Source organism: Cetorhinus maximus, chromosome 19 (genome assembly GCF_964194155.1).
Source record: "Cetorhinus maximus chromosome 19, sCetMax3.hap1.1, whole genome shotgun sequence".
NCBI lineage: Eukaryota > Metazoa > Chordata > Chondrichthyes > Lamniformes > Cetorhinidae > Cetorhinus > Cetorhinus maximus.
Genome location: NC_135897.1, coordinates 18,479,265 through 18,493,636, shown reverse-complemented (window position 1 = coordinate 18,493,636; position 14,372 = coordinate 18,479,265). Strand labels below are relative to the sequence as shown.

Sequence of the window (14,372 nt, the reverse complement as noted above, 5' to 3'; positions counted from 1 at the left end):
AACGCATTCGATTGCAGTCTTCAAAAGGGAATTAGACAAATATTTGAAGAAGAAAAAAATTACAGGAATAGGGGAGAAGGGCTGGGGTATAGGACTAACTGGATTATTCTTCAAAAGAACTGGTGCAGACTCGATGGGCCTAAAAATAGTCACAATAGCCTCCATAGTCACTGTACTGTTGTATGATTCTGTCATGCATCATGCTTGGATTATAAAAAGGTCATCAAAATAGCAAAGAAAATTTTGAATTCAATATGGCAAGACAAATAAAGGATATAAATTAGATGATACAATTTTAAGTTGGGTGGAGGAATAGAACTCCCAGGTTCACTTACATAAACCTTTGAAGGTGGTAGGACATGTAGAGAAGGCTGCTAAAAAAACACATGTAATCTTTGGCTTTATAAGATAGAGACAGAGTACAAAAGCACCAAGTTCACTAAATCTTTACATATCATTGGTGGGGCTTTACGGGAGTATTGTATTCAATCCAGGCCACCACACTTTAGGAAGAATGTTAGGCCTTGGGTGAGGGTTCATTCATTAGAATGGTGCCAGGATAAGGGACTGAGAGATTGGAGAAGCTGAGACTGTTCTCTTTTCAGCAGAGAAGATTAAGGGAAGTTTTAAGAGAGGCGTTCAAAATTATGAAGTGTCTGTTAGGGTAAACAGAGATAAACTGTTTCCAGTGCAGAAGTGTTGGGAACTAGAGGACACAGATTTAAGATAATTAGAAAAGACCAGAAAGAAGATGAAAAGATCTTTTAGACAGCAAATTGTGGTAATCTAGAACACATTGCTGAAATCAGATTCAACATTACCTGTAAAAAGCAAATTGGATAAATACCTGAAAAGGAAAACAGCGCCGAGCTATGGTGAAAAATCAAGAGAGTGGAACCAATTGGACAGCTCTTTCAAAGAGTCGGCACAAGCACAATTGGCTGTATTCTTCAATGAACACTAAGTATTTACATTCAGAGGTAACAGATACTAGATGCTATGTTAGGTCCAACATTTAATGGTAGTAACTAGGAAATGTACAAAATAGTGCTATTGCTCAGCAGTTACCTGGGGATTGTTGGCCTCAGCAAGCTTGCACTGTCGAAGGAAGAGTTTCAGATTTCCCCAATTCATGTACGGCAGCAGTACCATAGGCCTCTCCCCATCCTCTACGCAAACATGATTGATGGGAAGCAGGTTTCTGGTCAGAAAAATAGCAAAATATCAGTCACCAGCAAACATCATCTTTTTAATCCTTTCTATTTTCCAAACCAGCATACTGTAGGCATCGACTCATGCAACAGGTAAACAACAGTTACAGCCCCATAACATTGGACATGTTTCTCCATGATTAGTGACAAATAGTCCTAAATCACTTAGAAGGTTCAAATTTATAATTCCATATACGAAGAAGTCAAGTCAGAATGCCAGTGGAGGAATGTAATCTAAACATTGTTCTTAGCATTCATGGCATATTGCCGAGCTCCTCTAGGTCAAAATGAACCCAGGTTTCTCAGGTCGTTCTGAAGTACAAAATTACATTAGTCTACCAAAACAGCTGAGGTGGTCTTGTGGTGCAGTGGGTAGCATTCTTGCCTCTGAGCCAGAAACTCCAGGTTCTTGATGGGACTTGATGGCCAAGGAAAGTGTATTCATAAAGTGGCCAAACAGATTGAATATCAACTTATAAATCCTTCCAATACACATTAATGGCAGAGGGCAAGAGCAGGAGAGATTCCTGGGCAGCCATTTGATGGAAAGAAAGTTGGATCTACCATCACTAGTACCAGACTACAACATGCATGTAAAAGTGCATGTTACCGCAGCAACTCAGAACTCCGAGTGAGCTGTGACACATCACCACCAAAACAATTATTTGGCAAAACAGAGGAGAACAAATGGCAGAATCAAACTGATTCAGTCGGATGTATTGCATGCTTTGATTGACTAAGAGGAGACGGTAAAGGGAGTCAACAATGAAACTGTTATTGAATCAGGGACAGGGCCTCAACAAAATTAACATAAGCAAGATAACTTTAATGAGGAAATTAATGGCACTAAAGAGTGACAAATCCCCAGGAGCAAATAGTTTTCATCCCAGGCTTTTAAAAGGTGGAAAAAATTGCAGATGCTCTAACTATAATCTTTCAAAGCTTGCAGGTTTTGGGAACCATTGTTTAGATTGGAAAATTGTGCATGTCACTCAGCTTTTTAACAAAGGTGAAAGAACAAAACCAGAAAATTGCAGATCAGCTAGCTAAACATTTGTTGTCGGGAAATAGCTAGGGTGTATAATGAAGAATAGCATGACTGAACACCTTGAAAATGTTTGGCTGATAAGAGAGAGTTGGCATGGATTTATCCTGGATAATTCATGTCTGATGAATCTAATTGAATGTTTTGAAAAGGTGGCCAAAGTGGGCATTTAAGAGCCAACCACATTGCAGTGGGTCTGGAGTCCCATGTAGGCCAGACCGGGTAAGGATGGCAGATTAGTGAGTCAGATGGGTTTTTCCGACAATGACAATGGTTTCATGGTCATCATTAGACTTTTAATTCCAGATTTATATCTGCCATGGTGGGATTCGAACCTGGGTCCCCAGACCATTACCCTGGGTCTCTGGATTACCAGTCCAGTGACAATACCACTACACCACCCCTTCCCCACCCTCTGAATTTAAGTCGCAGATCAGTCATGATCTCATTGAATAGCAAAAGAGGCTCAAAAGGCTAAAGGGCCTACTCCTGTTACTTTCGTACAGGGTTTATAAGATTGCCTATCTGAAGATCCTCAGTGCATATTGCTATGACCGGTCCCCAGGTGACATCCCCCAATTTATGGTCTTGGGTGAGATAACCCAATTGTTACACTCCAGGGTGATGAACTGGCTCCCCTTCTTTATTCAAACCCCTCCATTGGTTGCAACAAGGTAGATTTAAAAAGGGTCCCTTCCCTCGTGGATATCTTTTCCCAGTCCAAATGTATTTATGTTTTAGAAGGAGCCAATTTAACCAGACTTTCTTAAATCAAAGAAAAAGTTTATTAGATACATTAGATACATAAAAAATTAGAAAAAATAATAAAAACGCAACACACATACACATTAGAAATGAAAAGTTGAGTCCAAAAATAAAAGTTAAAAAAATGTACAAATCAGTCTTTGGTTTGTCCATGAGGAGTAGATGGTGAAATGTTGCAGCTGTGAAGTTGGGTGATTCCGGTAGAGCTGACTTTGGCAGTTGAGCAGTTGGTTTGGAGACACTTGGGTCTGCAGGTGAGCTGAAGGAGTTGTCCTGTTTACTTTTGACTGTGGCTTTGCTGACTTGTGACTTGCCTCCAGCAACAGAGAAATACTTTTTTTTACCTGGAAGCTCCAAGGATGCCTAGTTATGTTCTTCAGCTGTGACCTTCACTAGCACACCAGAACTAGCACATATAGACCAGGTTTGTAAGCTGGCTTTTTAGCCCTATTTCTTGTGTATTCCTGGAAAAGAAAAACTAACATGCCTTTCGCCCAGAATCTGCTTTCTTTCAACTCAGATCAGTTCCACATCCTGAGATATAACTTAACAGTGATGGTTTCTGCTGAGGTGGTAATCAGTCTCCATTATCTCTGTAGCCACAGAGATAGATTTATGATTTGGGATAGATTTAAACTGAGTTCAATTTGAGAAGAAGGTTATATAGCCTATTGTGCCAATTTCGATGGTTTTTACTGAAACAATAAATTGAAAAGGTTTCCTCAGTTTTCACTCTTTAAGCAACATAGTTGTTTGCTGCCATTTAATATTTCCATTAAAAAAATTGAGCACATTTTTCAAACAACTTATGCAAATAAGAATTCAAAAGTCCAAGAGCATTTCACAGGCAAACATCTAGCTTTTGCAAACATGGACAAAAGAGCTGAACTCCCAAAGTGAGGTGAGAGCGACGGCCCTTGACATCAAAGCAGCATTTGACGGAGTGTGGCATCAAGGAGCCCTAGCAAAACTGGAGTCAATGGAAATCGGGGGAAATCTCTCCACTGGTTAGAATCATACCGAGCACAAAGGAAGATGGTTGTGGTTGTTGTAGGTCAGTCATCTCAGTTCCAGGACATCACTGCAGGAGTTCCTCAGGGTAGTATCCTTGGCACAACCACTTTCAGCTGCTTCATCAATGACCTTCCTTCCATCATAAGGTCAGAAGTGGGGATGTTTGCTGATGATTGCAGTGTTCAGCACCATTTGTGACCCCTCAGATGCTGAAGCAGTTTATGTCCAAATGCAGCAAGACGTGGACAATATCGAGGCTTGGGCTGATAAGTCGCAAGTAACGTTCGCACCACACAAGTGTCAGGCAATGATCATCTCCAACAAGAGAGAATCCAACCATCGCCCCTTGATGTTCAATGGCATTATTATCACTGAATCCCCCACTATCAACATCCTGTGGGGTTATCATTGACCAGAAACTGAACTGGACTAGAGCAGGTCAGAGGCTAGGAATCGTGCGACGAGTAACCCACCTCAAAGCCTGTCCACCATCTACAAGGCACAAGTCAGGAGTGTGATGGAATACTCCCCACTTGCCTGGATGAGTGCAGCTTCCACAACACTCAAGAAGCTTGGCACCATCCAGGATAAAGCAGCCCACTTGATTGGCACCACATGCACAAACATTCACACCCTTCACTACCAACACACAGTAGCAGCAGTGTGCACCATCTACAAGATGCACCGCAGGAATTCACCAAACCTCCTATGCCAGCACCTTCCAAACCCACAACCACTACCATCTAGAAGGACAAGGGCAGCAGATAAATGGGAACACCACCACCTGGAAGTTCCCCTCCAAGCCGCTCACCATCCTGACTTGGAAATATATCGCCGTTCCTTCACTGTCGCTGGGTCAAAATCCTGGAATTCCCTTCCTAACAGCACTGTGGGTGTTCCTACACCACAGGGACTACAGCGGTTCAAGAAGGCAGCTCACCACCACCTTCTCAAGGGCAACTCGGGATTGGCAATAAATCCTGGCCCAGCCAGCGAAGCCCACATCCCATGAATGAATATATAAAAAAACCTTCACAGCAGCTCTAGAATTACATTAATCTCGACACAGTTAAGGATTTAAGCAACTGAACAATGTCTGTGTTTCTCACCTAGGCAAGAATCTGGCAGTGCTTTGCCCACTCATTTGAACCTGCCTGGTTTTTCATTCCTTTCTACTTAACAGAATGAAATGGCACCTGGTGACCCATTCTGCCAGATTACCACGCAAGAGCCAAGGACTGAAATGTACCACATAATCTAAACTAGCACTTCAGTGCAGCAGGGATATGATTATGAAATTGTCACTTGGGTGACAGGTTAAACCAAGAACCACCTCACTGTTCAGGCGGATGGAGAGGTAGAAGGATCTCATGGTATGACTGGAAAAGCAAGAAGCTTCTGAAGTGTCCAGAGTAACATTCCTTTCACAACCAAAGTGATCAAAAACAGATGAACGCCCTTTCATTCATTTGTGAAACGTTGTGTGCTAATTATATCTCATGTTTCCCTACCGAACAACTATGATTGCATCTCACAAGCAACTCAGTTACCATGAAGTGCTCTGGAACATCTCAAAAAAATGCCTGTTAAAGGAAAGTATGTTCTTATGTTAATGATGTGGAATGTGTACTCTATTGCTGGCTCTTCTCTTTGTATTAAGTCCTTGGCCAACAATTAGGACCCAAGAAGTTAAAGACATTAATTGTGCTAAACTGCAAAAGCAATTTTGCATACAAATGTAACAACAAAGGTGACGGATAAGAAATGAGCCTGTCCTACACAGCAATGATGCCTTTAAAAATCCTTGGATGGTTATCTCAGGACCAGAGCACCAGGCTTTTTGAGATTCCTAACTCTAAGATGATATCCTCATTTACTCTGATTTTTGCACCAAAAACTGGAAAATTATTATTCGTGGAAAACGAATAGTGAAAACTGATGCAAAAACTTTTCAGACTTGTCACACTTGGCAAACCATTCAAATCTGTCTGAGCAATTTCCCAAGGGCCTGACGTGATCTTTAATGGTCCTGTGTCTCTTGACATGGCTATAAAATCCTTTTATTATCGCTACCAGTTATTCAAAAACCTCAGTATCATCTCTGCTAGAGAACAAGGTGTACTATTAGCAGTGGTAGTAGTTTGTAATCACAGCGATGCTGCACTACACTAGATTTTTGAATTGGGGATAAACAGATGGAGAGAAAACCGGTTAAAACAAGGGCCACTGGTCATGGCTTTGAAAACACCATTTCTGTTGAATTACCACAAGACCATAAGACATAGGAGCAGAAATTAGGCCATTCGGCCCATCCAGTCTGCTCCGTCATTCAATCATGGCTGATAAGTTTCTCAACCCCATTCTCCTGCCTTCTCCCCGTAACCTTTGATCCCCTTACCAATCAAGAACCTATCTATCTCGGTCTTAAATACACTCAATGACCTGGCCTCCACAGCCTTCTGTGGCAATGAATTCCATAGATTCACCACTCTCTGGCTAAAGAAGTTTCTCCTCATCTCTGTTCTAAAAAGTTTTCCCTTTACTCTGAGGCTGTGCCCTCAGGTCCTAGTCTCTCCTACTAATGGAAACATCTTCCCCACGTCCACTCTATCCAGGCCTTTCAGTATTCTGTAAGTTTCAATCAGATCCCCCCTCATTCTTCAAAACTCCATCGAGTACAGACCCAGAGTCCTCAAACGTTCCTCATATGTTAAGCCTTTCATTCCTGGGATCGTTCTCGTGAACCTCCTCTGGACCCTCTCCAGGGCCAGAACATCCTTCCTGAGATACGGGGCCCAAAATTGCTCACAATATTCTAAATGGGGTCTGACCAGAGCCTTATAAAGCCTCAGCAGCACACCCCTGCTTTTATGTTCTAGTCCTCTCGAAATAAATGCCAACATTGCATTTGCCTTCCTAACTACCGACTCAACTTGCAAGTTAACCTTAAGAGAATCCTGGACTAGGACTCCCAAGTCCCTTTGCACTCCAGATTTCTGAATTCTCTCCCCATTTAGAAAATAGTCTATGCCTCTATTCTTCCTACCAAAGTGCATGATCTCACACTTCCCCATGTTGTATTCCATCTGCCACTTCTTTGCCCATTCTCCTAACCTGTCCAAATCCTTCTGCAGCCTCCCCGCCTCCTCAATATTATCTGACCCTCCACCTATCTTTGTATCATCTGCAAATTTAGCCAGGATGCCCTCAGTTCTTTCATCTAGATCATTAATGTATAAAGTGAAAAGCTGTGGTCCCAACACTGACCCCTGTGGAACTCCACTAGTCACCGGCCGCCATCCTGAGAAGGACCCCCTTATCCCCACTCTCTGCCTCCTGCCAGACAGCCAATCTTCTATCCATGCTAGTACCTTGCCTCTAACACCATGGGCTCTTATCTTACTGAGCAGCCTCCTGTGCAGCACCATGTCGAAGGCCTTCTGGAAGTCCAAGTCGACAACATCCATTGGCTCTCCTTTGTCTAACCTACTCGTTACCTCCTCAAAGAATTCTAACAGATTTGTCAGGCATGACCTCCCCTTGATGAAACCATGCTGACTTTGCCCTATTTTACCATGCACTTCCAAGTATTCTGAAATCTCATCCTTAATAATGGACTCTAAAATCTTACCAACGACTGAGGTCAGGCTAATCGGCCTGTAATTTCCTGTCTTTTGCCTCACTCCCTTCTTAAACAGGGGGGTTACATTAGTGATTTTCCAGTCCTCTGGGACCCTCCCTGACTCCAGTGATTCCTGAAAAATCACCACTAACGCCTCCACTATCTCTTCAGCTATCTCCTTCAGAACTCTGGGGTGTAATCCATCTGGTCCAGGTGATTTATCCACCTTTAGACCTTACAGATTTCCTAGCACCTTCTCCTTGGTAATGGCCACCATACTCACCTCTGCCCCCCCGACTCTCTTGAACTTTGGGGGTGTTACTCGTGTCTTCCACTGTGAAGACTGACGCAAAGTACTTATTCACTTCCCCCGCCATTTCTTTGTTCCCCACTACTACTTCTCCAGTGTCATTTTCCAGCGGCCCAATGTCCACTTTTGCCTCTCTCTTACCCTTTATATATCTAAAAAAACTCTTGCAATCTTCTTTTATATTACTGGCTAGTTTACCCTCATATTTAATCTTCTCCCTCTTTATTTCTTTTTTAATTGTCCTCTGTTGGTCTTTGTAGGCTTCCCAATCCCCTGGTTTCCCACTGCTCTTCGCCGCATTGTATGCTTTCTCTTTAGCTTTTATGCTGTCCCTGGTTGCCTCGTCCTCCCTTTAGTATGCTTCTTCTTCCTAGGGATGAATTTTTGCTGTGTCTCCCAAATTACTCCCAGAAACTCCTGCCATTGCTGTTCTACTATCTTTCCTGCTAGGCTCATCTCCCAGCCAATTCTGGCCAGCTCCTCCCTCATGCCTCTGTAGTTGCCTTTATTCAACTGTAATACCGTTACATCTGATTCCAGCTTTTTCCTCTCAAATTGCAGGGTAAATTCTATCATATTACAGTCACTTCCTCCTAAGGGTTCCTTCACCTTAAGCTCCCTTATCAAATCTGCCTCATTACACATCACTAAATCTAGAATTGCCTGTTCCCTAGTGGGTTCCACCACAAGCTGCTCCAAATAACATAGGTAAGACTAGGAAAGAGGACCTGTTTTGGGATTATCAGGAATTAGGAACTAAATTAAAGAACAGGTCCTCAAGGGTTATAATCTCCGGATTACTACCTGAGCCACGTGCAAATTGGCATAGGGACGCAAGAATAAGGGAAGTAAACACTAGGCTAAAGGGGTGGTGCGGGAAAGAGGAATTTCGTGGGGCACTGGCATCAGTATTGGAACAGGAGGGATCTGTACCGTTGGGATGGTCTCCACCTGAACCGATCTGGGACCAATGTTCTAGCGAAAAGGGTAAATCGGGTGGCCAACAGGACTTTAAACTAGAAAGTGTGGGGGAAGGGAAGGGTAAAACTCCAAGAAGTATGACTAATGGCAAACAAAGCAGCAGGTTAGCATGTGGTGGGGGTGGATTCAACTTCATGGAAAATTATGAAAAAACTGAAAAGAGAGCCCAGGAGAGGCTATTAAAGTCTCCAGAACACAAAATAGGACAGAGTGTTTGGAAAGGGCTAGGAATCTAACGTCAAGCACATCAGATAAAGGGACAACAATGAGAAGGGAAATACAGGACTGGAGGTGTTGTATCTGAATGCACGCAGTATACGAAATAAGGTAAATGAGCTTGTGGCGCAGATTGAAATTGGCAAGTATGATGTGGTGGGCATCGCGGAGACATGGCTGCAAGGGGATCAGGACTGGGAGCTAAATATCCCTGGATATACATCCTATCGAAAAGATAGGCAGGTTGGCAGAGGTGGTGGGGTTGCTTTGTTAGTAAGAAATGAAATTAAATCGATAGCAAGAAATGACGTAGGGACAGATGATGTAGAATCTGTGTGGGTAGAGTTGAGGAACCGCAAATGTAAAAAAACCATAATGGGAGTTATGTACAGGCCTCCAAACAGTAGTCAGGATGTGGGGCACAAGATACACCAGGAGATAGAAAAGGCGTGTAAGAAAGGCAAGGTTACAGTGATCATGGGGGATTTCAATATGCAGGTAGACTGGGAAAATCAGGTTGGTAGTGTATCCCAAGAAAAGGAATTTGTGGAATGTCTACGAGATGGCTTTTTGGAATTACAATGCACTATTGCTCAAATTAAATCAGGATAATTTTCCTTCCTTCACCATACCAACAACTTGCAGGTACATAGCATCTTAACAAAGGAAAGGTTTCTATGATGTTTCACAGAACAATTATCAAACAAAATTTGAAACCAAACCAGAGCAAGAGCTATTAGGGCAGTTGGTTAGAGGCAGATTTTAAGGACTGTCTTAATAGGAAGCGAGAGAGGGAGAGAGAGAGAGAAAGAGAGAGAGAGAGTGAAGAGGATTAGGAGGGAATTCCAGAAGTTAGGGTCTGGGTAGCTAAAGGCATGGCCGAAAATTGATGGCAGAGTTGAAAATTGGACATGCGCAAGTGGCCAGAATTGGAGGTGCACAAATATCTCTAGATCATAGGGCTGGAAGAGGTTACATATCCAAAGAGGGGAAATGCCATGGAGGCACTGTAAAACAAGGTGAAAAATTTTTATTCACAGAACTGGTATAGCGCAGAAGGAGGCCATTTGGTCCATTGTGTCTGCACCGGCTCTGCGAATGAGCAACTCAAGCAGTACCATTCCTGGCCTTCTCCCTGTAACCCTGCATAATCTTTCTTTTCAGCTAACAGTCCAATTCCCTTTTGAATGCTTCAAATGAATCTTCCTCCACCATAGCCATTCTCAAACCCTAACCACTTGCTGCGTAAAAAAAGTTTCTCCTCATATCACTCAAGATTTTGAATGCCTCTATAAAATCTCTTCTCAACTTTCTTTTCTCTAAGGAAAACAGTCCTAATTTCTCCAATCTATTTTCATATCTGAAGTACCTCATCCTGGAACCATTCTTGTGAATCTTCTCTGCACTCTCTCCAGTGCCTTCATATAGCTGAGGCTGAACTAGTGACTTTTACCAAATTCAGCATAACCTCCTTGCTCTTGTACTCCATGCCCCTAACAATAAAGCCTAGGATACTATATGCTTTATTAACTGCTCTCTCCACCTGTCCTGCCACCTTCAATGATTTATGTACATAAAGGGCCCTCTGCTCCCCCGCCCCCTTTAGAGTTGTAAAACATTTTATATTCTCTCTCCACATTCTTCCTAACAAAGTGAATTACTTCACAGTTCTCTGCATTGAACTTCATCTGCCTTCTGTGCAATCATTCCACCAACATGTCTATGTCTCTCTAAAGTTCTACACTATCCTCCTCACAGTTCACAATGCTTCCAAGTTTCGTATTATCCACAAACTTTGAAATGTTGCCCTGTACATCAAGATCGAAGTCATTAATATATCAGGAAAAGGGTCCCAACAATGACTCCTGGGGAACACCAATACAAACCTTCCTCCAGCATGGAAAACATTAATTAACCACCACTCTCTGTTTCCTGTCACTCAGTCAATTCTGTATCCATGTTGCTACCTTCTCTTTTATTCCATGAGCTAGAACTGTTCTCACAAGTCTGCTGTGTGGCAATTTATCAAATGCCTTTTGGAAGTCCATGTACACCACATCAACAACACTGTCCTCATTAACCTTCTCTGTTACCTCTTCAAAACTTTCATTTCCCTCATTATCCTTGGATGCATCTCATCTGGTCCTGGTGCCTTATCAACTTTAAGTACAGGCAGCCTATCCAATACCTCAGCTTTTTCAATTTTAAACCCATCTAGTGTCTGAATTACTTCGCTTTTCATCATGGCCTGGGTAGCATCTTCTTCCGTTGTAAAGACAGATGCAAAGTATTAGTTCAGCACCTCAGCTATGCCCGCTTGCCCCCATGTGTAAATCTCCTTTTTGGTCCCTAATTGTCCCTAACTCTTCCGTTTACCATGCTTTTACTATTTATGTGCCTACGGAAGACTTTGGGTTTCCCTTTTACGTTAGCTGCCAGTCTCTTTCCATACTCCCTCTTTGCTTCTTCACCTCTCCTCTGAACCTTTTATATTCAGCTTTATTTTCAATCCTAATTTCTACCTGACACCTGTCATTAGCACACTTTTTCTTCTTTATCTTAATTTCTATCTCTATTGTCATCTAGGGAGCTCTGGATTTGTTTGTCCTTCCTTTCCCTTTTGAAGGTAGCCCATTGATCAACAACTGTTTTTCTTGCCTGCCTTTGACTCAAATTTATTCAGCAGAGATCTGTTCTTACCTCATTGAGATTGACTAAAAATAATTAATTGGGTGAAAACCAATCTAAAATGTATGGTACAATGATCGCTGCCCTCTAAATGTTCTCCTACTGACACATGACCTACTTGGTCCACCTCATTCTCAAGAACCAGGCCCAGCAGTGCCTTCTTCCACGCTGGACTGGAAACTTTCTGCTGAACAAAATTCTCCTGAACACATACTCGGAACTCTTGCCCCTCTCTGTTCTTTACACTAATGCTATCCCAGTCCATATTTGGAAAATTAAAGACCCCCATTATAAGTGCTCTATAATTTTTGTACCTCTCTGTAATTTCTTTGCAACTTTGTTCCTCTACATCCTTCCCATTAGTTGGTGGCCTATAGACTATACCGAGCAATGTAATTGCACCTTTTTTGTTCCGAGCTCTAGACAAATGGATTCTGTCCTTAATCCCTCTGGGACATCCTCTTTCTCCAGCTCTGCAATGCTCTTCTTTATCAATATCGCCACCCCTCCCCCTTTTCTTCCTCTCATATCTTTACTTAACACCTTGTATACAGATGGCCCTTATCTGAGCCAGGTCTCTGTTATAGCCACATCATCATATTTTCACATGAAAATCTGCACATGTAACTCATCAATCTTACTTACCACACACCATGCATTCACATACATGCACAGTAACCCTGATTTAGATTTTAAAAAAACTGCGGATGCTGGAAAATGATGGAGGGGTCCAATCCCTCTACACCTCCATCACTCACCAGGATGGGCTGAGGGCTCTCAGCTTCTTCCTCGAACAGAGGCCTGAACAATCCCCATCCACCACTACTCTCCTCCGTCTGGCTGAACTTGTTCTCACACTGAACAATTTCTCCTTTAACTCCTCTCACTTCCTCCAAATAAAAGGTGTAGCTATGGGTACCCGCATGGGCCCCAGCTATGCCTGTCTCTTTATGGGGTATGTGGAACATTCCTTGTTCCAGTCCTACTCCGGCCCCCTCCCACAACTCTTTCTCCGGTACATCGATGATTACTTCGGTGCTGCTTCATGTTCTCGTCGGGACCTGGAAAAATTTATTAATTTTGCTTCCAATCTCTACCCCTCCATCATTTTCACATGGTTCATCTCTGACACTTCCCTTCCCTTCCTTGACCTCTCTGTCTCAATTTCTGGTGATAGACTGTCCACCAATATCCATTACAAGCCTACCAACTCCCACAGCTACCTCGACTACAGCTCCTCACACCCCGCTTCCTGTAAGGACTCCATCCCATTCTCTCAGTTCCTTCGCCTCCGTCGCATCTGTTCTGATGATGCTACCTTCAAAAACAGCTCCTCGGACATGTCCTCTTTCTTCCTTAACCGAGGTTTTCCACCCGCACTCGTTGACAGGGCCCTCAACCGTGTCCGGCCCATCTCCCGCGCATCCGCCCTCACGCCTTCTCCTCCCTTCAGAAACATGATAGGGTCCCCCTTGTCCTCACTTATCACCCCACCAGCCTCCGCATTCAAAGGATCATCCTCCGCCATTTCTGCCAACTCTAGCATGATGCCACCACCAAACACATCTTCCCTTCACCCTCCCTGGCGGCATTCCGTAGGGATCGTTCCCTTCGGGACATCCTGGTCCACTCCTCCATCACCCCCTACTCCTCAACCCCCACCTATGGCACGTCCCCATGCATACGCAAAATATGCAAGACCTACCCCATCACTTCCTCTCTCCTCACCGTCCAAGGGCCCAAACACTCCTTTCAAGTGCAGCAGCATTTCACTTGCATTTCCCCTAACTTAGTCTACTGCATTCGTTGCTCCCAATGCGGTCTCCTCTACATTGGAGAGACCAAACGCAGACTGGGCGACCGCTTTGCAGAACACCTGCGGTCTGTCCGCAAGAATGACCCAGACCTCCCTGTCGCTTGCCATTTTAACACTCCACCCTGCTCTCTTGCCCACATGTCTGTCCTTGGCTTGCTGCATTATTCCAGTGAAGCTCAATGCAAACTGGAGGAACAGCACCTCATCTTCCGACTAGGCACTTTACAGCCTTCCGGACTGAATATTGAGTTCAACAACTTTAGATCTTGAACTCCCTCCTCTATCCCCACCCCCTTTCTGTTTCTTCCCCCTCCCTTTTGTTTTTTCTGTGACATCTTTTGATTATCTGCTCCTATCACTGCTTGCTTACAACAGCCCCCACCGCACCCCCCCCCACCCTACCCTCCCCACTTCTCTCCCCCCACCCCCTCCCCCCCACCTTAAACTAGCTTATATTTCACCCCTCTCCTATTTTTACTTAGTTCTGTTGAAGGGTCATAAGGACTCAAAACGTCAACTTTGTTCTTCTCCGGCGATGCTGCCAGACCTGCTCAGTTTTTCCAGGTAACCCTGATTTAGAGTCTATTACTTTCTCCTTTACTTTGGCCCCACCAATTAACTTACTATTCCCTGCTCTAGTACTAGCTATCTCTCCCAGTATTCTGTGCACCTTGATACTCCTCCCTAATATAATCTCATGGTTC

At 43.5% G+C, this 14,372-nt stretch overlaps 1 protein-coding gene across 4 annotated transcripts in view; it reads right to left on the bottom strand.

The window, feature by feature from the left end:
* The window catches only part of ryk (receptor like tyrosine kinase), a 359,220-nt gene that overhangs the window by 89,029 nt on the left and 255,819 nt on the right, over nucleotides 1-14,372 (bottom strand). For all 4 annotated transcript variants that reach the window (XM_078563543.1, XM_078563545.1, XM_078563544.1 and 1 more), the window contains one exon: nucleotides 1,069-1,201. In XM_078563543.1, the coding sequence (XP_078419669.1) occupies nucleotides 1,069-1,201 (133 nt within the window). The remainder of the gene's footprint in view (nucleotides 1-1,068; nucleotides 1,202-14,372) is intronic.